Source organism: Diaporthe citri (assembly GCF_014595645.1).
Source record: "Diaporthe citri strain NFHF-8-4 chromosome Unknown scaffold_4, whole genome shotgun sequence".
NCBI lineage: Eukaryota > Fungi > Ascomycota > Sordariomycetes > Diaporthales > Diaporthaceae > Diaporthe > Diaporthe citri.
In genome coordinates this window covers 16,420-39,272 of record NW_025064849.1, presented here as the reverse complement: position 1 = coordinate 39,272, position 22,853 = coordinate 16,420, and the positions used below count along the sequence as shown (strand labels likewise).

The window sequence follows — 22,853 nt, the reverse complement described above, 5'->3', positions numbered from 1 at the left end:
GTCATCTGTCAACATAGTACAAATCGACTGAGCTTATCTTGTAATTTCTGCTAAACCTTATGCCTGTACGTAGCGGCCATTATGGGACAAATTAACCGGCAGGCGACACGCACTCGTGCAGGAAGTCCAACGTGGACTCCACGCCGACGCCGGCGTCCCGGATACATGTATACCATCTGAGGGGCGGCTTGAAGCGCTCATTCACGGGAACGGGAAATCGAAAGTTGGACAGGAGAGAGTCTGCACGGGAAATACAGCCAGCATGTATCTGCAGTATTGGTTTGGATGCTAGCAATCAAGGAGCGGCTACCAAATCCTTTTAGCAACCATCTCGTACCTCATCACACCACTCAAATCTTTCTCCTCTTTCCCTATGCTCTGCTCCGTCTTCCTCTCTCTGTCCCTGGCACGCTTCATACCGTCTGGGTCATCACCATAGATCCACCTCCTCCTGTCATCTCCGATCTCGACGGCACCAAAGCCGCCGAACCTCTTAGTCCCCTTCGTGTCGAACGTCTCCTTGTCCATTTTCCCAGTCGCTACGGCGTGCTCTTTGAGTTTCATCCTGGCGTATCTGTCACGGCTGTACCTGAGAAGCAGCATGCCGAGGAGGAGCTTGAGGATCAGGAGGAACAGAAATGCAATGAAGAAAACTAGTACCTTGGTCACCAAGGCAATGGCGTCATCGGTAGACCACGAGAGCCACGAGAACATGGAGGTGCCGTTCACGGCAGTGCCGTTGGCGAGGAATTCATCATCAAGCCCGTACACAGACCGGCCGAGGGCGTTGCGGATGAAGTGCTCGAGCCTGTCAAGGGCGGCTGTCACCGCAGGCGATGATGGCGTGGAGGAGTCCACCGATAATGAAGTCTGAGTTGAGGGCGGTATGGGTGCAGGGAGGTGTGTGGCGAGGAACATGTGGTAGGTTTGGAAGGACGCGCGGATGAAGAGCGTCGACAGAGGGAGCAGGGGGAGACCAAGACGGCGGGTGAGAGAAGGGGCGACAAAGGCCTGCGAGTCATTAGATGGGGAGCCTGAGGGGGACGCCTTGGTACTAACATTTGTGTAGTAGTCCTTGCAGAGGATGTCAAGGATCCTGCTGTAAAAGTTGGGCTTGATGTTGTTGAACTTGTTTATGTACGCGTGCTTGATCCAGTCGACAAACATCTCGCTGCCAATGACAATCAGAAAGGGCGACAAGACCTCGCCCGACCAGAGCCATGACGGCAGGATGGTGAAGCTCATGGGGAGGATGGACGGGTTGTGCAACGGCCCCTTGGCAGCGGCCATGCCTTCGTCTCCGAGCTCAATGCCGGCGCCGGGCACACTTAGCCCGCCAACCTCGACCACATTGCGCATCCCGATGATGAGCAACACGAGCCACAGCTGGAAGCGTTCCACGACATCTGCGCAGGTAAGCTGAAATGTGTTCTCCTTCTCGAAGCGCTTGAAGACGCTGCCTTTGATCTCAACGAACTGGTTGGACATCAACAATGTTAGGAGAGCATTGGAGTACGAGTTGACGGCCACGTTCAGAGCAATGACCTGGTAGAAGAGGGTGATGGCGTGGGCGCAATTGTAGACGAGAGAAAGCAGGAACATGCCGAAGGGAAGCATGACTTTCGAACGGCCCGAGCTGTTGCGCGAAAGCGTTTCTGAGCTGAACAGGCACTCAAATATGTCCTGGCCGAGGGCGGACAGCAGGCGGTCACCAACCTGGGCCTACTTCAGCATAACCGGCACCTTTTTGGACTGCAACCGGGGGAAGGTCGGGACTCACCTCAACAAGGTTATAAATGACATACAGCTTTACGGCTGATTGTGCTCGGATGAAATGATACATGCGGCTGGCATCCAGGTTCATGAGGGCGACAGAGCTACAGATTATGACCAGCCCCTGGAGCAGGTCGGCCTTGTGAAAGGAGGTCAGGTTCGACGGCGTGGACTTTGTCCGCCTATGGCGGAACGGCCCGTTGTGTGATCGGGAGTGCATTCGCAGGGGAGGCATTCTGGATGTTCCATTTGTGCCTTTCCTCGTCCGTGTGGATGGTCCCCGCTGAGGCAGATCTCCTTGGGACCTGTCATGAGCGGTCGATATGCCATTCGCGTTGCCTTCGTGGAGGGAGTCCCTGGCCCTGCTTCGGCTTCGAGATTCACCATCAGTACTACGTGAGCCATCGAAGCTTGGCCTGCGCGTTAGGCCACGGCCTCTGCGCCCCCGCTCCCACAGACGGCCCATTCCTTCCCAGACGAAACCAATGAGCCACCGCGCCTCCTTTCCTGCGATGTACGCCCACCATCTGAACAAGACGCCAAATGCAATGCAGAAGCGCATTGGCAGGATTGTGAATGTCCACAGCCACGCGTCCAGACAGGCCAGAGCGCCAAACATCAGTGTCTTCTCAAGAAACAAGGGCAGGAACAAGAAGTTTTTCAGCCGCTCGAACTTGACGGCGCTGGACTCGTAGGGCAGGTCGCTGGCGTAGGACTGGTGTATGTAGAGCGGGCTGGGCCGCTGGGCGGCAAGCTCCAGTTGGAGGAGAGTGGGCGCCGACAGCGGTGGGAGGGGTATGGATGGCGGTATAGGGGACGGTGGCCGCGGCTCCCTGTGGTCACGATGGTCTCGATGTTCAGGCCGGCTTTGTGCGTCGGGATAGGGGTTCCTTGCGAGGGCAGGGCCAAAGTTATGACTGCCTGTCTCGATATTCAGGGGCGCAGGCCGTGGCGAGGGCTGAAACGAGTTGCGCCGGGAGGCAGAAGGAGGCGCGGGAGGCTGGCTGACGGACTTTGTACGGTTGATGGGAGGGGTGGACACGGTCCTCGTCGAGAGGCTTGGGCGGACCGAGTGCAGTGTCCTGCCCGACGGGGCATCGCCAAAGGCCTGGGACCTGTGGGTCTCGACCTTGTCAAAGACCTGCTGTGGGCTGGCGGACAGCTGGGCAGACATGGGCGGACGGTGGGCGTCGACGATGCCGGCAGACAGAGGCTGGTCAGGAATGGTGGCGATGGGCAGGGACTGTGGGGAGGCAGCGAGTTCCTGGATCTTGGACGCGGACAGACGCCTGACGCCGCTGTGGTCGCTGGACTTTGTGCCGGAGCGCTCCCTGGTCTTGTTCACGATCGACGAGTTTCTCCTGGGCTCCTTCTTAGGGGTGACATGGGTGTCGTCGAGCGAGGGCAAGGCATCGGTTGACGAATCGATGGCGGACTGGGGGGCGGAGGTCTCGGCCTCGGAGACGGCGCAGGAAGCCAGGCCGTCGTAGGACACACCGTCGGTGCCGGGCTGGAGGCCGGTGAAGGCACGGGGGAAAGGGGTGTTTCCGTTCGCGAGTACCAGCGTGGGAGGCGGCATGGAGCTGTCGAAGTCGACATCGGACGGGCGCGAGTGGGAGCGGGAGTGGGAGCGGGAGTGGGAGTGGGAGTTGGAGGGAGGTCGTGCTGGGAGGTGAGTCGCCGTTGTCGTTGTTGATGTTGTCGTCGCCGCCCTCTGCCTATCGGTCGTGTTGGACGGATCGCCGTCTGAGGCGCCTGCGTCTCTTAACTCGGAAGCATCATTGCTCCATCCGGCGCCGTCCACCTCGGAAGCCCTGCCGTGGAAGCCATTGCGTCGGTCGGCGTGGGCTGCTCCAGGCACGTCCACATCGACAGTCGCCATGGCGAGACTCTCTGTCTCTCTCTCTCTCTCTCTCAGGTGCGGTAGGAAACTGGGCCGTCCCTCATCTCTGCGGCTGGGGGTCGATTGAATCTTGCTGTCGGGCCAGTCTGGGCGCTGGTTGTGGTCTGGCCGATGTTTGTTTGAGATGGTACAGTGCAGGGTGCAAGGTGCAAGATGCAAGTGTAGGGTCCAATTGACCTTTCAAAATCTGGCATGACGTCGGCAGTCACGGTTAGGCGCAGGAGCTACCTCCCCTGTCCCCTGAGCCGCACAGCTCGCAGCCTGGGAGGCGCCAAGGGATGTCAACTGGCCGTAGCTCCCAACTCTGTGGGCTCACCCAGGCACAACTGCTTAGGTAGAGTTTGTTACAAGTAGATGTGCAGACCATCCTTGTTTACACATCATGCAATGACCACGTCTGCATACTGCTGCAGACGTGCTCCAATGTTCTTTATACCGTCTTAACCCTCGACAGCACGGCCAGAGACCAGGTCCCCGAGGAACCTCCACTCGACCTTCTCCTTCCAGCCCTTCTCCTTCCACGCGTTGGCCGGCTGAGGGAACAGGTCCACCGCCCCAAACAGGCTCGCCTCATGCGCGAACACAAACCACACATTGTCCTGCGCATCCGCCACCTGCGCCCGCTGGATTGTCTGCATCACAAGGTGCTCGTCCTCATACAGGCTCGGCTCGACGAACGCCTCGTCCGCCTTCCTGCCTAGCCTCGCCTTCATATCGCGGAACCACGCCCCAGACTGCGCTGTTGAGATGCCCTGCGGCAGCGAGTCTGGGATCGGTGTGTATGGCGACGGCCTCAGCTCTGCGCCGTGGTGTATCAGATCACCACCCATCATGATGAACGTGTCTGGGTCCGTCGACGTTCGCGCCAGCCCCGCTATATGCGCAGTCCAGTGTCCAGGCGTGTCCAGTAGATAGAACGAGCCGTCGCCAAAGAAGTCGTGTGCCGGGAACGGCCCAGCCTTCAGCTCGCCGTCAAAGCCGATCTCTCGCACCTTTCGCCCGGCCATGTCCTCTTCCCTCACCGTGGCGTCCGGCTTGGTAGGGAAGCCCGGCCACCACTTCTCCGTGAACCCAGGGCCTACCACCAGCTCTGTGCTGGCAGGGAACGTGGTCGGATCCCCCGTGTGGTCGAAGTGACTATGGCTGCGGTGCCGTGTTAGGATGCTGAATCCATCATCCTTCCAAGACCGATCCAGTCCGCACGAGCAGCGACTCACCTCCAGACGATGCTTTCTATCTCATTGGGGTCGACTCCATGGCGCTGGAGGATGTCTGCAACGTCCTCCTTGACGTCCAGCTGCCAGCCAATGCTTTTGATGTGGTTCTCAACGCGTGGGACGTACCGGCCCAGCTCCTTATGTGCCCCCAGGTCAAACAGCGCCTTCCGCCCACTGGGGCTCTCGACCAGGAAAGACCACGTGGGGAAGGTGGGCAACTCGTCGAAGCCTTCGATCGGCGGCTTTGTCATGTAACTCGCCATGATCTTGGAGAATCGCAGAGTCGAGTCGATGATGCTGACCTTGGCGACTGCGCCAGAAGGGACTTCGAACGGTGGCTTGCTGCCGTGTGTCATGGTTACGGGTTGCTGATCTCGAGAACTATGTGCCTTGCTCTTGGCCTTGGTTCAATGGTTGTTTCCGTCGCCTGTCCACATTGCATTGCTCGTGGTAAGGTGCTCGCGTCACCAGTGACAACCGTTCTCACCAGACCGGACGCCTAACCTGCAATACTCTAACCTGATGAACAGTTGCTTACTCAACTCACGTATCGCAACACACCCTTGCCCCTCACTTGACCCTTGGAGCAATTGACAGCTCGGTATCTATGACGTGCTCCTTGGTCTGCCGGCCCAGAACTAGATTGCTGATGATCGCCCCGTCATAATGAGGCCCGGCGTCCTCTGCATTAGATGGCCAACAGTTCGAGAGGCCACCAGATCAACTCACCACATGGCAATTGCTTCTTGCATCGCGGCACAATCCTCATTCCCGAGCCGGACAACATCAACAGTACTGCTTCTAGTCCGGCTGTCCAGGCTGCTGCGAGGCTCAAATGTTTTGGTCCCTGCTTGAGAAGCTCGGTATCGATCTTCACGGGTACTCGGGATCTACACTACCGATCTGCAGGGGGGTGGGTAGCAGGTTACGACACTCTCGCAGGACCCTCGGGGCTTTCACAGTCTGTCAGTCTCTACACTACACTAACACAGCTGGCCGTTAGACGCAACGGTTAGCCTGCGGCAGTCACGGCGGCCCCGAGATCAACGAGAAGCGGCGGCAGTGGGTTCGCGCTGTTGGGATAGGGGAAATCGGCTAGGGGAGGTCGGCTAGGGGAAGCGGCTAGGGGGAGCTCACTGCATGGCGACTTTCCATGCTATTACATCAGGGACAGCCAGCAAGACCATATAATACACTACACTATTGTTCCGGGTGTAGCCCGGGTAGAAGTCGGGTGGGGCTATAGTGGGACGTGGGACAGCTTGGCTACCGGGCGGATCAGCCAGATCTTGCCCTCTTCAATTATAAATCAGATAGCTCAACTTTTTGTCCCCTCGCCTCACAACTTTTGCCGGACGAAGAGTGCTCAATAGCGTCTGTACCCCGACTTAGACACCTTCCATCGGACAAGATTCAGAGCTTTCATATCAAGCAACATGGCCTCCAACCCCCCCAGGACAGTGCTGCACAGTTGGTGTCAAGCACGAGTGAGTTGCTCCCCAGCTGCCGAGGCTCTGGCCGTGGCCCCCAAGCCCCGAGCTCCGATCTGTGAGATTCAAGCTTTCGAGCCCGGCTCCGATGCCAAGCAGGGATTGGATGTCTCGGAACGTTCGCAAATGCTATAATTATAAGTTCATGTGCATTGCATACAGGCACATCCAGGCTGACCATCCCATCTCCCATCCCACAGAGGCGAGCCCACCGGCAAAACCATCAGGGTCGGCCAGTATGAGACTTATGTGGCCGAGCCCAAGGGCAAGAAGCACGATGGTGTCGCCCTGCTCTACATCCAGGACATCTTCGGCATCTGGCAGAACTCCCAGCTCATGGCGGACCAGTTCGCCGCCAACGGCTACCACACCATCATCATCGATGTCTTTAACGGCGACCGATTCCCCAACCCGCCGCCACAAGACATCATGAAGTGGTTGGCGGAGGGCACCGACGGCAACAACCCCCATACCGTGGAGGCTGTCGACTCCATCGTGGAAGAGGGTCTGAAGTACCTCAAGGAGCAGGGGTTCACCAAGATCGGTGCCGTAGGGTACTGCTTTGGTGCCAAGGTAAGCCGGCTCATGTTTGCTCATCACTCACCCCGTCTCGTGCATGCTGACGGCCCCATCCTGTTTCTAGTACGTTGTCCGCCACTACAAGGACGGCATCAAGGTCGGTTACCTCGCTCACCCCTCCTTTGTCGACGAGGACGAGCTGGCTGCCATCACCGGCCCACTTTCCATCGCCGCCGCCGAGACGGACCAGATCTTCCCGACAGAGAAGCGTCACCAGTCCGAGGAGATCCTGCGGAAGGTCGGACAGCCTTACCAGATCAACCTGTTCAGCGGTGTATCGGTATGTATTGTCCCGTCCATGAAATACACGACGTCGCTAAGACTCGCACGCAGCACGGTTTCGCCGTTCGCGGTGACCTCTCGGTCAAGATTGAGAAGTGGTCCAAGGAGCAGGCCTTCTACCAAGCCGTTGCCTGGTTTGACCAGTATCTGCTGTGACTTCCCAAGGAAACGAGGCAAACTAAGCACGAGATTAGACTTTAGAGCTACGGTCATGGACGTCTAGGGGAGACATCACCTCTTGGCGTATGAGGGTTTTCAGGACATTTTTCCCACCTGGGCATCCTCGGTTGCCGGAGCCTGAGAAATGTATGTTTTGACAGCCGTGAATCTCACTGTTTGCCCTCCGTATCACCTTCACGATCTGCAACCGTGGCAATAGTGCATGGGGTCACTTGAAGATGGATCCCGCTTCTAGTCTTTCCATCCCATACGTCCTATCCGTGGGCCCCAGGGCGAGCAGACTACCCACAGTTGAGCCGTAGACGGGCACGCTGAGACATAAACACCGATAACCTGTGGCGTACCTCGTAGCGACAGGAACTAGCCAGGGATACAATCATCATTCTCCAGTTCTCGAATTGGCGCTCGACCGGACAGCAACATCGTCTTGCTGCTCATTGTCACGCAAAACGACACGTAGGCGCGGCCGACCGTAACAAGGGGCCTGTTCAGCAGATTCAAGAGACCATCGCCCAAGGATAGACGTGTAACGTGATTCCGATGCAAATCGACTAGGACATGGAGCGTATCTTCTCACTGGGGTGGCTGAATATACGTCAAACGCGGTGACATTTGATTCTCTCTGCAATCCGTTCAATCCAGGCTGGACACACCTTGGACGACATCACACACAATCAGTCACTGGGCGGCAGATGGCCTCGTATGGGTATGTGGTTATTGTTCGTTGCGATATGCGAGAATACATAAAGCATTTGTCAAAGTAATCTCAGAATAAACCAGGCGGGCCGTGGTAGAGCCTCTGGCCGACTAATGCACGCGTGCCCTTGAACGCCAGACACCATGTCCTCGAATAAAAAGTCGTAAAGGTAAAGGTCATAATTACCTCTGGGGAATAATAACACAAGCAAGACTGGCACTCCTCAATGCGCACCTAGTCCATGATCATCCACCCACATCCGCCAAGCATGCCTGCCAGTGCCATGACCGTCAATATCCCGGCTCCTGCACGGTCTCCTGTCGTGATGGGAGGCGTGGGGTCGATGCTCTTGTCCGTCTTGTCGCTGCCGCCACTCGAGTCGCCGGTTGATGTTCCACCAGTCTTGGCACTGAGCGGCGCGGGGCCATCTATCGTGAACAGCACGGCCTGTAAGGCACTCATCTGCTGGCCTATCCCACTGGTCCCGTCATTCGTGCTCCCCGTCCACTTGAACCCACATGCAATACCATCAAGCGTGGCGCCCGCACTTCCCGAAGCGGACCCAGTGCAGCTGGCTGCCGCAGCTTTCCCCGAGGCCAGGAGCATCGGCTTGAGGGTATCGCGGACGGACGGCATCAGCTGAGCGGTCTTGGCCATCCACTTCAGCGCGTACCCTTTGAACGAGTAGTTATCTGTCCTGCAGCTATCTTGGGGCTCGCAAGGTGGTTCCGAGATGATGTTGTTCTTGAAGAAGTATGTCGATGTCCGCTTGATGAGCCCGTTGACGCGGTTTCCCCAGAGCTCACCGCCGCCGGTGTGGTTGTACATCGCTGCCGCCCCGTGCATGAAGATTCCGGCATTGTATGTCCACTGAGCCCTGTCGGGGTTTGAACACGTCCCATCCTTGCTGTCGGCGCCGTCGTAAACGTTGAAATCCTTGTCGATAAACCCCACGTCATCCATCCAGTCGTACACAGTAGTCGCCCAGTCGGCATAAGACTCATTTCCCGTGTACAAGGCGAGCCTTGCGGCGATGTTGAAGAAGCATCCATTGGAGATGGTGTTCTTGTAGGTGTATCCGGTGTTGAACGTAAAGATCTGCCACCGCAGACCGCCGGCACAGGTGTCGTTCGATTGCTCCCACCGCCAGACGTACTCGTTGAAGACGGCCTGGACGGACGCCAGCCACTCGACTCCTCCCTCCTTGGTCGAGTTGGGGTTCTTGAAATTTGTCTCGGCTGCTGTCATGGCAGCCATCGCCCAGAATCCCTGGTCGTCATTTCCCTCCGTGAGGGTCTGGTTCTCGGGCATGAAGTCGCCGTCATCTCCAATTTGGTGCTGGATGGCTTGGTATGTCTCGTCGACGTAGCTTTCATCGTCGGTATAGGCCCAGTAGTCTACAAGAGTCCCGAACATTGCTCCTGCTTCCCACCAGTAGTACGGGTCCGGCAAATTGCCAGGCACGTCGCCGGTATTATTGCCCGTATACCATTGTAGCATCCCCCATGCGATGGTCCCCGCCCCTTGTTTTATCGAATCTGTGTTCGTCGTGTCAGCAAGCAGTAGTATTATGAGCTAATGAGAGGTAAAATCGGAAATCTCAATGCAGAGATGCCCAGTCCAAGCAAGTAGAGTGGTGGAAATGCGTCATGTGTCCACGTGAAAAACTGCATGCTGTCAAGGTGGCTGATGAACAGCGAGATAGATTTGAACATCCCGTTGTGATCTTCGCTATACGTGACCAAAGAAAATAAGAAATCGACTAAGACTTTCCCTTAGTCTCAACGTACCATCTGATGACCAGTCAATGTCGACGCTAGCCGCAGCGAGAGGCGCGAAGACACTCAATATGCAGAGCGGCCACGCGGTTGATCGCATTATGAGTTTATGGTGTTTCCGTGGACAGAAATGAGTGACCAGACTCAAGACCACATCGGATCGATATTGCTCGGCGGTCGTGTCGTGGGATCTTGGCGAGGCGTTCCGGGCGGTGGTATGGGTTAAAGCAGGGGCTTAAAAGAAGCAAGGCCAAGGAAAAGCCAAGTCCTGCTGGAAGGGCGTCTAGCGAAGCGATTGCGGGTTTTAAGGCTGGAACACAGGCATAATGGGCACGTAATCCTCTTTTGTGGGTATCGACGGTGCTTTGCGCTGTTCGGACCGATGAGGATTTGATCCGTCATGCCCGTGTGGGTTTACACTGGGTCTCTCTCTGTTTTCACGGCTGTTCCAGCGACAGTGAGGATCCGTCACAAAACCCCAAAGCTACGCCGTCCGCGATTGGATGATTGTCACTCTTGTCATTTCAATCCTTCCTCAGAACTTGGAAACACTGGACTTAGTCAGTGTTGCTGATGTGTTGTTGGTTGCGTGCGCGCTGGTCTCAATCTCCATGTACCACTTTTCCCCCTGGAAATGTGGACTGAACACAAGCATTTCATGCGCGGGCCGCGCGCATCGAGTCCCCCGGTGACGTAATGCCATCTGCATACGAAGCAGTGATTGTCTACTTAGCAGTGTGCCGTGATCAAGTGTTGTAAATACTTAAAGCCATGCGCAAACCCCCTTGGAAAGATTTCCATCCATTCTGATTGTAGATTCAACCCGCGAGATGTTGAAACAAAGGAAATGCCAGTGATTCGTTGTCTCACTAGTTGAACAGTCAGCTCGCGGAATACCCGGACTCTTCCATGTAATGCTTTCGCCAGCAGTGGGTGGGATGGATGTATAGTTGCAAAGGTAGCTGGAGCCCTCCTTATGGCTCTCGTGAGGATTTGCTGTTCCTGCATCCTCCTGCCTGGAAGTATCTGCCCGTGTCAAGATTGAAGGGATGGGCTCGTATTGACGTTCGCGGAAACAGACCATCTGGGCAGTTGGGGCGACCCACTTTCATCTGTGACGGGATCGCTCGCGGGACCCACTTGCCTTGGATAGACAGACTGGATGTGACGTCGATCTCAAGGGTGATTTTTTGATTTGACCAAAAATAGATCACCTGCTCCAGCCTCAGGGCTGAGGATGTTTACAGAAACGTATATAGCTCCTCTAGGCCCTGACAAATTTGACGTAAACGGGATGTTTGCAGACAGGCCTGCTGCATGCAATTTCGTCCCAGTCGCTTCACAAGATGTCTGGAGACATGTAGCTGTTCCCGGCCCTGAGCATAAGAATATTGTTTGATTCAATGCTTCACTCTCGACGCCTGGCCCTTGAGCTGAACCAGGCTGAGCATTAAGATGCCACAATCCTTTTGTGCTTGGGCAGAAACCAGTGTCTATAGTGCTTTCAGTTATTCTGGCTGGTAATGTCGCCCGATTCACTGATTAGTAAATCTCGGCGGATTGCTACAGCTTGAGCCTACTGCATTCAGTCCGGAAGTGAGCCCCTAGAGCCACTATTTTGTGCTGGTTTCATTTGTATAGTTTTCTCATGTTGACAAGTTCTCGGTGTGCAAGGGAGGCTCTTGTATTCGAGGAAGACATATAAACTAGGCTGGACGAACCCGTCGCGCTGCTTCATTCAGCTCTTCAGAGGGGAGTGGTTAACAATAGTAGAAAGTCCGATCAATCAATTGTTCCAAGTATAAACGTAACTATGTGAGGGCAATGAAAAGGCACGAAAAGTTAGTAGTCGTAAATCTGCGTGAGAATTAATTAAATCGTGTCTACTATCAGAGCAGCCAGCATCAGCTGCGTGAGTGGTTCTTAGCAAATTTGGACATGAGGTTTGCCACAGGAGTCCAATGGTATGAGGCTATGCCCACACCGTAAAGGGACCATACAACAGATTTAGACTAAGGTAGAGCCGACTTTTCTCATGCCAGAGCGTGGAGACCAACACAGCATGGTTCCACGAAATGCCTGGATGAGCACCTTGATGCGGACAGTGGATAATAGCTCATTGAAGTGCCTCTGCTCGGATTTCTCATGCCTAAGTAGCATCAAAGCCTTCACTCCCGAGACGCACTGATTGCACGAGGCATGTTTAAACGAGACGCTGCCATTGCTCAAACGGTGAAGGTATATCCATTTCTAAGGAAAGGGGCACTCCCAAGACATCATTCCTCGTGCGAGGACGGTTTGGCGTGACACTTGCGTACGGCGTTGTGATTTCTCACACCACCTCATAGGCACAAGACATGGTCATGACCGATCTGCCGAGTTTGGACCCTTGGCACAAGCCTTAGTCGGTCTGTTCATGGTCAATGCCTTCAAGGGATCTGGAGTCTAGGTGCCCAGCAAGTCACCTGCTACCGGCCGACCGAGCCTAAGTCAACGCTTGCGAGGGGGGAAGTGGAAGATGAGCAGCGCGACTCGACTGAGCCCAAACTCGGTACATGCTCAGGGTGTGATCGGATATGGTACGGAGAACTTCTCATGGTGTGGGCCACACCAGCGTATTGAGAATATTCAGCCGTGGTTGACGTTTTCAGGCTGTGCCGAGTCGTGTTAATCCCCTTTGGTATCGTGCCCAGCACAATCGCCGGACGCTACAAGAAAACAAAGTAAAAATACGAGACTGTTGTGCCGTGCCTTAGACAAAGCATTCACAGTCCAGTGGTGAAAATGCTAATTCCATGATGTCAAACAAGCTGATCTGCACGTGGGGCTGACAATGTTGCTAGCAACCGGTTAGACTGAGGCCGGTCGCCAAGTTAAATAGAACGGCGGGATGAGCTCTGCCCGAGCTCAGGCGTCAAATCCAAGATGATTCGGTGCGCCGAGAAAAGCTACTGCGCCCCTCTTTGAGCTTGCACAACACAATTGAAGCCGTTTATGGTGCTCCCAAGGCAAGCTTGCAAATCAGCTAGAGAGTCAGCAGGTGATTTCCCGGTGCATCAAGCACTTGTCCTGGCAACAAGACTTTCCATGTGATACAGTAACTAGCCACTCCACAGTCCGCTGAAAGCAGTGATCCGCCTGCATTGAATGCATCTGAGAACCGTGTATATAAACACAGTCTCGCTTCTAGTCTTGAGTGCTTTACTCCATGCCTCATTCCACTGCTGTTAGCCTTCTCGCTGCAAAGTATAAACAAGTATTTATAAAGTTTCATTCAAGCGAGAAACCATCTTCCAAAATGAAGACTTCAAGCCTAATCGCAGTTGTCACTGCCGCCTGTGGCACCCTCGCGGCACCTACACCACGCGGCGCAGGGTCGAGCGTCGCTGACCTGCTCAGTGCTGGCGGCAGCGCCCTGCGGATAACAATTGAGCCCCTCGACGGTGGAGGAGACCAAGTCTTCCAGTTCAGCTCAACACAGGTTGTCAAGGCTACCCCGGATCAGGTCGTGAACGGCACAACACCGACCGGCGGACTGCCCGGCGCTTCTGGGACATACAACTTTGGCATCAACTCGCAGACTGATACAATTTGCTACAATATCACACTTTACGGATTCCGTGGGGAGTATCAGTCTCCGGCAGCCACCGCCACCCATCTACATGAAGCTGCCCGTGGTGCCTCTGGGCCGCCCAGGATTGCATTCCCCAACCCACAGCCTTTGGTCGACAACAAAGATGTTAGGAACAGTGTCGGGTGCCTCACTGGTCCTTTCAAGACTGGGCTCCTCGCCAATGGAGTGGATACTGGTACTGGGTTCAAAGTAGCCAGCATCGAGAAGAATCCGGCGGGGTTCTTCGCCGATGTGCACTCTAGCCTCGCAGTTCCTGGCGCAGTCCGAGGACAGTTGGCTTGAGTTTTCCGGCAGAGTGAAGTACAGATGTGGAACCCACGGAAACGTAACCTTGTTTTGAGACAAGACGGTGGATGTCGGAGACGGGCACAGGTCATGAGGCACGCTGCTGCCAGCATTGTAGGCGGATTAGGCAGTCAATTAATTCGATAGTTTTGTTTTAGTTTATGGCCAAAACACAATGATGATGAAGAGATCAAAGCCATGTGCTGTAATTGGCCTGCATTCGTCAGCCATGAGTCCTTTGAATCTCAAAAAAATGAATGGGCTTAGCTGAGTGTCTAAGTCCCATTGTCCATTGAAGTTTGGTCTTAGGGAAAAGGCCAGCGGCTCCCTGCTTATGATACTAGAGGCCAGGTGCGGTTCCCCAAATTTAATACTATACGGCCCTTCGCACACTATGGGGATAGTATCAATTTTGCCTAGCCTCTAGATTGCCAGCCGGGGGGGGGGGTCGTAATTATATTGCCAGCCAGGGGGGCCTCCGAGGAACCGCACTAAGGGATAAGCGTAGCTGGGGAGTAACCTGCTGCTGTGCGAAAGGCTATTTAAAAGTGAATAGAGAGGGCAGAGGGCAAATAGGCGAATGGGGCGCCAAAGGGCAGAGGGCTGCAAATGGGCGAATAGGGCGCCAGAGGGCAGAGGGCTGCAAATGGGCGAATGGGGCGCCAGAGAGCCAAAGGGCGCACGGCCCCCTTGCCCCACAGGTACAAAGCGATACATCAACCGATCAATCCCCGCACGAAAAACATTTTGCAGATTTACGGTGCTAAACTCAACCGCAGCCGGGAGCGCCCCTCGCAAGCTCGGGTCACTCCCAGCTACGCTTAATTAATTACCGCTCTGGAAGGAGGTTATTTATCTCTTGGGAAGACAAACCACCCCGTTCACGAGTTCTGTATTTGGGGAAGGGTGTCTGCATCCTGCCCTTTGTCCTTCGTGCCTACAACCTTGACTGGAGCTTGCTTCAGTCGTGATGCACACCTTGCGCGTGGGATTTCTACCCGGTCTGGAAGTCACCCTCCCCTGACGCACAGGAGGATTTCTCCGCAATGTCCAGCTCAAGCGAATGGCGGCAAAATAACAATTGGCGGATAAGGGCGCCCCTCGCTGACCGCAGAGACGAAAAGTCATCACCGAATCCCGGCCCAGCGCATGCTTCTCGAGTCTGGCGGAACATCGACGGCTAGGGAAAATCCAAGACGTATCAGCGGGGACAACGGCATCTGCCTGGTCAGCCAAGGCAAGTTGTTACCCAGCCAGCCTCCACTGAGTCGGGAGACACGATCGCACAAGGGAGGCGCATCTATCTCGGCAATCTCCTCTATCGAATCAAACCCGACGAGATTGAGGAGATGTTGGTGATGGAAGGTTTTGGCGACGAAGTCGAAAGTATCCATATTTCCGTCGATCCTGTGACTGAGCGTAACCCGGGCTATTGTTTCATTGACTTCAAGACTCGCAATGGGGCACAGACAGCCCTGGAGTCGCTGACGGACACTTCAATTCAAGGCCGACCGGTCAAGGTCGGACCATGCCAGCCCAAACGCGTCCAACCGGCCGAGATGAGTGACGATTTCACGCCGACCTTCCAAAGATGGGGTGACTGGAAGGGTTCACGGCCGAGCGAACCAGCCGAGCGTTGGCCTGGCGATGAAGGAATTGAGCAAGGACCCTATGGGGCACTCGATCACATAGACGCGGTCAGAAAAGCAGACATGTCAGCTCGAGTGTACCTCGGAGGGCTGGGCAAGATGATCAACCAGGAGGAGAACGACCGGGAGATCAGGGGCTATCTCGACGGCTTCAACATGTTTGTGCACCTTCTCCTTGCTGTTCCGCCAGACGAAACAAACACTAGAGTTATTGACTGACTGGCATGCGAACTCTGAAGTATCGCAATCAGCAAGCGGATCACCCCTCACCCGTCCACAAGGGCAAGGCGCGGAAACCACCATTACTGCTTTGTCGATTTCAAAAGCCCAGAGGCAGCGCAAGAAGCCATCCAGGCAGTCAGTGGCCGAGTCATTTCTGGAGGCAGGCTACGGCTTCGAATGGCTCGAGGACTTCCGTCAAGTGTTGTGGACTAATCCAAAGCATGCATCGGAACGGGCGTTGTATCAGGGCAGTGGAATGTGATATTGGAGGCCAAAAAACAAAAGGAAATCACCGATTCCATGGGGAATTGGTCCACATCTCAACTTTCGTAGCCACATTTCACTTGCCAGCGCCTGAACCTTTACCCCTCTGGCTCATGAGCGACTAGGATCGGCCGTGTTATTGCTCTCATTTGGCAGGTCTAATGAATGAGAGGAATCAAGATGACTGGCGCCGGCTGACAGTGAATTCATATCCCGTACGCACACATCAATTCGTATGTATCTTGACCTAACATCCGCCCTACTGAATGAAGAATACAATTATTTCCATCCAGCCCCTCATATAGCACCTTACACATGTTGGCTTGCAGCGACCTGACCGGCCTCTTTGTCCGCGGAAGTAGTTATTACTCCTTGGTCAGTGTCGAGAGTGCGATTTCCTAGGAGCTCTGGCCGCTCCTCCTTAAGCTTCGAATGTCTTTTCGGCGTCCCAGACCCACTGTAGAATCCCCAGTCAGCTATTAATCACCAAAGAAGCTGTACAGATAACTGGAGATACAACGGGAGACATTTCCCCATAACATGTGCCGCAAGCTACATCTCCATAGAGAGGAGCAAGACCTTATTCGCGTGCAGAAACTAGGTGTTCGGATAACTCTTGATACCCAGGAAAGCGAAGAAAATGTGCCGATGATACTTACAGGTGTGGGTGCCGCAAACAACAGGTCCATTTCTTCCAGTGTCCTTTGATTGCTCTCCGGATAAAGCGCCCACACGATTGGAATGGCGACGACGTTGCAGGCTCCAAAGATATATAACTGTGGAGTTGTCGGTCAGAAAAGTCCGGAAACGTATTCTCTTTGGATGAACCGGACGCCACTTGTCTGGAGTGTGCACTCGGGGGAGGGGCGTCGGTAGCAAACACGCAACTCCAGCCAAGACTTACCGTCTTTTCACCGATGGCGTCGAACATGACTGGGCACAATAGTGTTAACCAGCCGTTACCGATAGACCAGCCAAATACACCCCAGGCATTGCCTTTGGCCCGGACCTGCAATGGGAATATCTCTGCTGGATACAGCCACGGCACCGTGAGCCATGTTGCACCAAAAACCGACGTGAAAATGAAGACAAACGATGCGGCCGCCGCCCCGTAGGAAGCGGCTTGCCCCGAGTCTCCCGCGTTGCGTGCATCCTGACCAAGGCGAGAGAATCCACCGGCCAGGAACATAGCAATGCCTTGGCCGACTGCACCCCAATATAGGGTCCAGCGTCGTCCGATACGATCAAGGGTGAAGACGCAGATGAGCGTTGCGAACATGTAGAAGATGTTGTTCAAGCCGCTGATCCACGCGCTCTTTGTAGAGTCGTACCCCGCGATTCCAAAGATGGTCGGCGCATAGACTGTAACACCTGCGATACCAACCCATTCCTTTCACAGTGGCAGTCGGCGTTAGCCCGGCACCATATAGATTTCAGCACGAAGGGGATCAGAGATAATTGACATACCTGGATAATCTGCAGCCAAATCACAAGCTGCACACGCCTGCCGGTATGCAGCTCCCCTGAACCAATGCCGAAGAGCATGTGGAGGTATGAGTTGTTGGACGACTCTTTGGCTTCCAAGGCAACAATGTTGCGGATGTCATGGTATTCGGCAAGAGCCTTTGATTCCCCTGCGGCATCGGTACCACGGAGGCGACGCAGGATGAAGCGAGCTTCTCCGTCGCGGCCGACCTTGGTGAGCCATCGAGGAGACTCTGGGAAGAACCAGACTGCGCCGAGGAGGACAAGCAGCGGGATGATCTGAAATGCGATGGGAAAGCGCCATGCGATGGAAGAGTTGCCACCGTCCACGAAGGAGAGTCCAAATTCAAGCCAGTAAGCTACTACAACACCAAAAATGTTGAGGCTGTAGGTTTCTCGTTAGGGACAGCAAATAACCACAATACTTGATCTGGGAAACCTTGAGACCGAGACTGGGAACTCTAGTTTTGATACCGCGAAGAGCGTAGTGCGACCCCTTTTGCGCCAGGAGAATAGAAGAAGACTTGTCATTTTGCAAAAACTTACGTGAACTCGATCGCGATGAACTGACCGCGAGACGTGTGCTCTGCCGTCTCGGTTGCCCAGACGGGGACAATCGCGTTAAGTATGCCCGTACCAATGCCATTCACAGCTCTTGCTAATGTGCCTTGTCAGTATGCATAAATGTATGAACGGGATGGCCATCGAAGCTTACCGCATATCATCCATTCGTGATTTTGCGATGAGCATTGTAGAACAGCACCGACGATAGCCCACAGCGCGCCAAAGGCAATAGTTGTAATTCTGCCGACCTTGTCGCCGACCCAGCCACCAAGAAGACAGCCGAATAGTGTGCCGAGGTAGTAAACAGATACAATGCCGCCTATGACAAAATTTGTTGTGAGGACATATGTCTTCATTCATTCCGGGCTCAGGATCTTCAAACGTTACCTTGAAGTAGACTGTCTGTTATCACGACAACACCACTGTCTTTGTAGCCGAACCCCATTAGTTCGATGTAGTCTTTTGCGGTGTTTACGCCTCCCATCATGCCTTGATCATAGCCAAAGAAGAAGATGCTAAGTGCAGCTATGCTGTTGATGGCGATGAGAAGCTTGCGCTTCTCAAGGTGATTGGCCACATTGAAGCCCTTGAGTCTTTGCAACTCGCCCATGGTGCCCGGTCTTGATGTTTGTTAGTTAGGTGTGCTTCACAAGGGCCCAGAACATAGAGATACGACCGGGTCGGCAGTGAAATGACTGTGCAGCGACGGTACCTGTTCGCGGACAAGTGTACGCATATGTAGTCTGCAGATCTATTCGATCCGGCTTCCTCCGGCTATTTCAGAGTGAAAACAACTGTGGATCATGCTGAGGGATAATTGCTGCAGGTCGTCCCGAATGCTGGACCACAATCCGGCGCTTCATCGGACTCCTGAGGGCACGAAAGGTCAGAACCCAGGTGGGGATCCGTCTCTGTGGGCACACTTCTGAGTGGCAGGCCGGGAGAGCTCGTGCCCATATCATGGCGTTGTGCACATACTCTCTCCCCGAATTTTGGTTGTGGTTCTGATGCGCCCCAATGAAAGATCGTGGGGGGATGGAGACTGGGCCTCGAGAGGGCCACTAGTCATGCGGGGACCCCATTCAGATGACGTACCAGCATGGGACTTGGACGTGAGGATCAGACGTAGATGGATCCGACGCCGGATGCAGGTGCATCTCACGTTTAACAGAGAACCAATAAACCAAGGTCAAATCCCGGTGGAGTTGGCTGCCGCCGAAATCACATTTTGGCTTTGGGAGTAAAGGAGAGAAGGCCGCAGGAAAGCGCATCTAAGTTCAAAGTAGATGTGCATATTATGGCATGACGATGAGAGCTTGAGCTTGGCTAGGTAGGGGAGGGCCGCGGGTTCGGGAGCTTCCGACCTTTGGATCGTGACTAAGAAATGCAAGCCATCTCGCGGGATGCAAGGCGCGCCACAAAAGGTCTGGGCGATGAGACAATATGCCCGGCGAGTTCGGCTGGCGAGTCTTTACTCGGACATGGGTGTTAAAGTTATGGAGAGTGTCTATGCCCGCGGACGTCTGAACCTGTCATCAACATCACCTCCAACTCACGATGAGCTCCCGCCCGACTGCAGCATCCCCCCCTCCGAAAAGGCTGAGAAGAGAGATGATGAGGCCAGAACGAGCTTCGCAACTTGTGTCAGCAGAAGGTACTTATGCAGGTCAAGGGTGCTTTTCCGTCACAAAGGGAAGGAATCGAAGGAGTGGATTAACGGCACCTTTCCGCACAATATACAGTGTAGGAAACAGTGGCTGTGGTTTATGCACATTTGGAGGTGTATGTTCCGAGTGAACAAGTCTCAGGGATTTGCGGTATTTCACTGGTATGACTCCGGAAGCAGAATTAATACAGCAGGTGGATTTTTGAAACAGAGTCGACACAATAGTTAGTGCCTGACACGTATCTGCTCATCGTGACTCAAACTCTACTTCGATGATACACAGGATGTTTATAGACTATTGGGAAAGGTAACAAAAACACCATAGGCAGGAAAGAACACATGCCTAAACGAGCAGATGAGCCAGATAACAGTAGACGTCTTGGAGGGAGTCGAGAATGGCGTGGACGAGATTGCAGAGACATTATAGCCTGATACGGCAGGGACCAAATTAACTAGATTAAACGCGCCGCGCCGCATTAATAATTGATTTCAAGAAAGACTTGTGTTTTTATTTCAATGGTGACCTAGAGTTACTACGTAGAGAATGGGGTGGAAGATGGTAGAGAGCCTTGGACCGCTTGTATACAGTCAGTTTGTGCGCGGAGCCTGGGCGTGGATAACCCTCCGATTTGACCCCAGAAAATCTATTGCAGCAATTTGATTTTGGGAGCTAGCTGGCTTCGGAAAAAAGCATCTATCTCAAGGCATATTTATAAGTCTTTCAGGTTCCACCATGTGTAAAGGATGACCTGGTACCCTCTACGGCTAACAAGACAACAATCCCGGCGCCATGGTGTCTTTGCTTATATTACCATTCTTCACAAAATGAAGTCACGGTAGGACCTGGAAATAGGAGGACATTCTGTCTGGTAATATTGGTACAGAGGTTGATCAGCTTGGTTTGTGCGTATCTCACACTATTTATCCAGGCATACCTACATATGCATTGGTCTACTACGGTAACTACGAATTCGTCTCGCCCCTTGCGCGGCCGGACCCACCAGCGCCCGTTACTTAAGGATACCAGACAGGCCGCGGCTGTTTGTAGAACAGACATAAATCGTTCGAAAAGCTAGTGCGCATTGCAAAATATACTGTCACCTTAGAAGATTGCGAGAAGATCCTGGACTCGAATGATGACTAACGGGCTTTGCGCTGAGACGACTTGACGGGGGCATACTGTAGTCTACACTGGTGACATCATCATCTGGCGCTGACTTTTTGGTTCTTGGCGCCCGAGCTGCTCGACCAGTGTGGTATCTGGGCCCACCGGTGGCCGTAGTGATCCAAAATGGATGACGATTTCGCTGATTCAGATGGCACGGTATTTCTCCATGTAATTCCATTGTAGACTACGAGTTTTTTTCCAATGCCATGAACCTCCCAACGCTCCCAACAACACCCCCACCGAGAAGCAAAACTGTGACCATCCAGCCCTGGACATTGCTGTAAGAGGAGGCTCAGGTCGACAGACTTGCCGCTCGACAGGCATCGACGACCAATTGGACGACACATCCCGAGATCATTGACATGAATTCGCAAGACCATAAGAATGGTGTAGACTCGGCTACAGGTGCGGACGAGGAGCACGGCCAGGGGAATGGACTCGGTCGCCTCAAAGAACAGCAGCCTCACAATTCCGTCGGGTTTTGGCATCCCCATATGAGCAAGGTCCGCCGTCATGTCATCCTGCTCTGGTTCCGGACCGGTAAGTCGTCGGAAACCTTGATATTCGCGAGCTGCTGGTCACGAATCTCACACATACTTTCCAGTGCTCATCCTTTTGGTCGCCATCCTCGCCATCCTCTCGCTGTACTGGGGCGTTCTCTTCCGGGTCGAGGCAAACCTGCGTTCCATCGTTGTCCACGTCGTTGACTTCGACGCAACAGTCACCCCTTACAACGGTGTTGAGCCAGTCGTTGGACCGGCCGTTGTGGAATTGACCCAGCAGCTCTTCAAATCCCCCACGCCATCACTTGGCTTTACCACTGTGCCCGCCTCCGAGTATGGCAACGATCCGCTCCAGGTGCGCGAGGCCGTGTACAGATGGGACGCATGGGCCGCCGTCGTAATTAACCCCAATGCCACTTTCCTGCTGTGGGAAGCCATCGAGACTGGCAACTCGTCGTACGACCCTACCAGCGGGGCAGTGCAGGTTGTCATCCAGACCGCTCGCGACTCGACAACGATGCAGAGCAATATATCGCCATACTTGCAGAAGTTCACCGAAGAGTTTGGCGCCACGTTTGGCCCCATGTGGGGACAAATGATCATGTCCAACGAAAGCCTCCCGCGAGAGAATCTGGCCAGGGCCGCCGCAGCAGTCAACCCCGGTGTAACACCCCTTCTCTACGACCTTCGGCCTTTCCAGCCACCAACCGCAACCCCGGCTGTTAGTATCGGCCTCATCTACCTCATAATTATGGCATTTTTCTCCTTTAGCTTCTTCCTCCCCATCCACATGAAGTACATCCAGCCCCAGGGCCACCCGCCGCTGCACTTCTGGCAGCTCATCATCTGGCGATGGCTTGCCACCATCGCAGCGTACTGCCTCATCAGCCTCGCCTACTCCATCATCTCACTTGCATTCCAGATTCCATTCTGGCCTGGGCCCGCTAGCCACGTCTATTCGCCTCCGCCGGAGGGAGCGACAGCGTATGGCAAGGCTACTTTTGTCGTCTACTGGTTGGTCAACTACCTCGGCATGTGTGCTTTGGGACTGGCCTGCGAGAACGTGGCTATGTTGATTGGCCAGCCGTGGACAGCGTTGTGGTTGATCTTCTGGGTGATCACCAACGTATCTACCAGCTTCTACAGCCTCGATCTAGCGCCAGGGTTCTACGGCTGGGGCTACGCCTGGCCGCTGCACCATCTTGTCGAAGCGAGCCGGCAACTGTTGTTCGACCTGCATTCCAGGATTGGCCTGAACGTAGGCGTACTGTTCGCGTGGTCGGCTATCAACACTGTTCTGTTTCCCTTCTGTTGCTATTTCATGAGGTGGAAAGGAGAACACGAAAAGAGGCAAGCGGAGAAAAACAAGGATCGGTACGTGGTTAGCACCCAAGATGGCGAGAAAGAATTGGAAAAGGAAAAGGGTCAAAAGCCACCAGTTAGAAAGAGAGGTTTCATGAGAGGTGTTTAGATTTGACTAGAAGTGCCGCCGAAGTTGGAAACTGAAGCAAACA

General features: G+C 54.3%; 8 protein-coding genes across 8 annotated transcripts; 4 read left to right on the top strand and 4 right to left on the bottom strand.

The window, feature by feature from the left end:
- Positions 1-306: 306 nt before the first annotated feature.
- INS49_009202 (uncharacterized protein) lies at positions 307-3,655 on the bottom strand (the record flags this gene model as incomplete). Its single annotated transcript, XM_043169938.1, has 2 exons — positions 307-1,716; positions 1,781-3,655. The coding sequence occupies 2 exons, from the start codon at positions 3,653-3,655 to the stop codon at positions 307-309; spliced, it is 3,285 nt and encodes a 1,094-aa protein (XP_043024503.1).
- A 461-nt stretch (positions 3,656-4,116) lies between these two features.
- INS49_009201 (uncharacterized protein) lies at positions 4,117-5,249 on the bottom strand (the record flags this gene model as incomplete). The annotated part of the gene is made up of 2 exons (XM_043169937.1): positions 4,117-4,819; positions 4,894-5,249. The coding sequence occupies 2 exons, from the start codon at positions 5,247-5,249 to the stop codon at positions 4,117-4,119; spliced, it is 1,059 nt and encodes a 352-aa protein (XP_043024502.1).
- A 1,080-nt stretch (positions 5,250-6,329) lies between these two features.
- INS49_009200 (uncharacterized protein) lies at positions 6,330-7,445 on the top strand (the record flags this gene model as incomplete). The annotated part of the gene is made up of 5 exons (XM_043169936.1): positions 6,330-6,501; positions 6,586-6,956; positions 7,027-7,242; positions 7,296-7,387; positions 7,439-7,445. 5 exons carry the CDS (start codon positions 6,330-6,332, stop codon positions 7,443-7,445), a joined length of 858 nt encoding a protein of 285 aa, XP_043024501.1.
- Positions 7,446-8,355: 910 nt separating this feature from the next.
- INS49_009199 (uncharacterized protein) lies at positions 8,356-9,999 on the bottom strand (the record flags this gene model as incomplete). Its single annotated transcript, XM_043169935.1, has 2 exons — positions 8,356-9,659; positions 9,912-9,999. The coding sequence occupies 2 exons, from the start codon at positions 9,997-9,999 to the stop codon at positions 8,356-8,358; spliced, it is 1,392 nt and encodes a 463-aa protein (XP_043024500.1).
- Positions 10,000-13,197: 3,198 nt separating this feature from the next.
- On the top strand, positions 13,198-13,815 carry INS49_009198 (uncharacterized protein; the record flags this gene model as incomplete). Its single annotated transcript, XM_043169934.1, has 1 exon — positions 13,198-13,815. The coding sequence occupies one exon, from the start codon at positions 13,198-13,200 to the stop codon at positions 13,813-13,815; it is 618 nt and encodes a 205-aa protein (XP_043024499.1).
- Positions 13,816-15,377: 1,562 nt separating this feature from the next.
- INS49_009197 (uncharacterized protein) lies at positions 15,378-15,951 on the top strand (the record flags this gene model as incomplete). Its single annotated transcript, XM_043169933.1, has 2 exons — positions 15,378-15,625; positions 15,723-15,951. The coding sequence occupies 2 exons, from the start codon at positions 15,378-15,380 to the stop codon at positions 15,949-15,951; spliced, it is 477 nt and encodes a 158-aa protein (XP_043024498.1).
- A 423-nt stretch (positions 15,952-16,374) lies between these two features.
- On the bottom strand, positions 16,375-18,612 carry INS49_009196 (uncharacterized protein; the record flags this gene model as incomplete). Its single annotated transcript, XM_043169932.1, has 7 exons — positions 16,375-16,410; positions 16,613-16,729; positions 16,858-17,268; positions 17,421-17,823; positions 17,985-18,090; positions 18,154-18,321; positions 18,390-18,612. The coding sequence occupies 7 exons, from the start codon at positions 18,610-18,612 to the stop codon at positions 16,375-16,377; spliced, it is 1,464 nt and encodes a 487-aa protein (XP_043024497.1).
- Positions 18,613-21,198: 2,586 nt separating this feature from the next.
- On the top strand, positions 21,199-22,810 carry INS49_009195 (uncharacterized protein; the record flags this gene model as incomplete). The annotated part of the gene is made up of 2 exons (XM_043169931.1): positions 21,199-21,376; positions 21,441-22,810. The coding sequence occupies 2 exons, from the start codon at positions 21,199-21,201 to the stop codon at positions 22,808-22,810; spliced, it is 1,548 nt and encodes a 515-aa protein (XP_043024496.1).
- Positions 22,811-22,853: the final 43 nt, after the last annotated feature.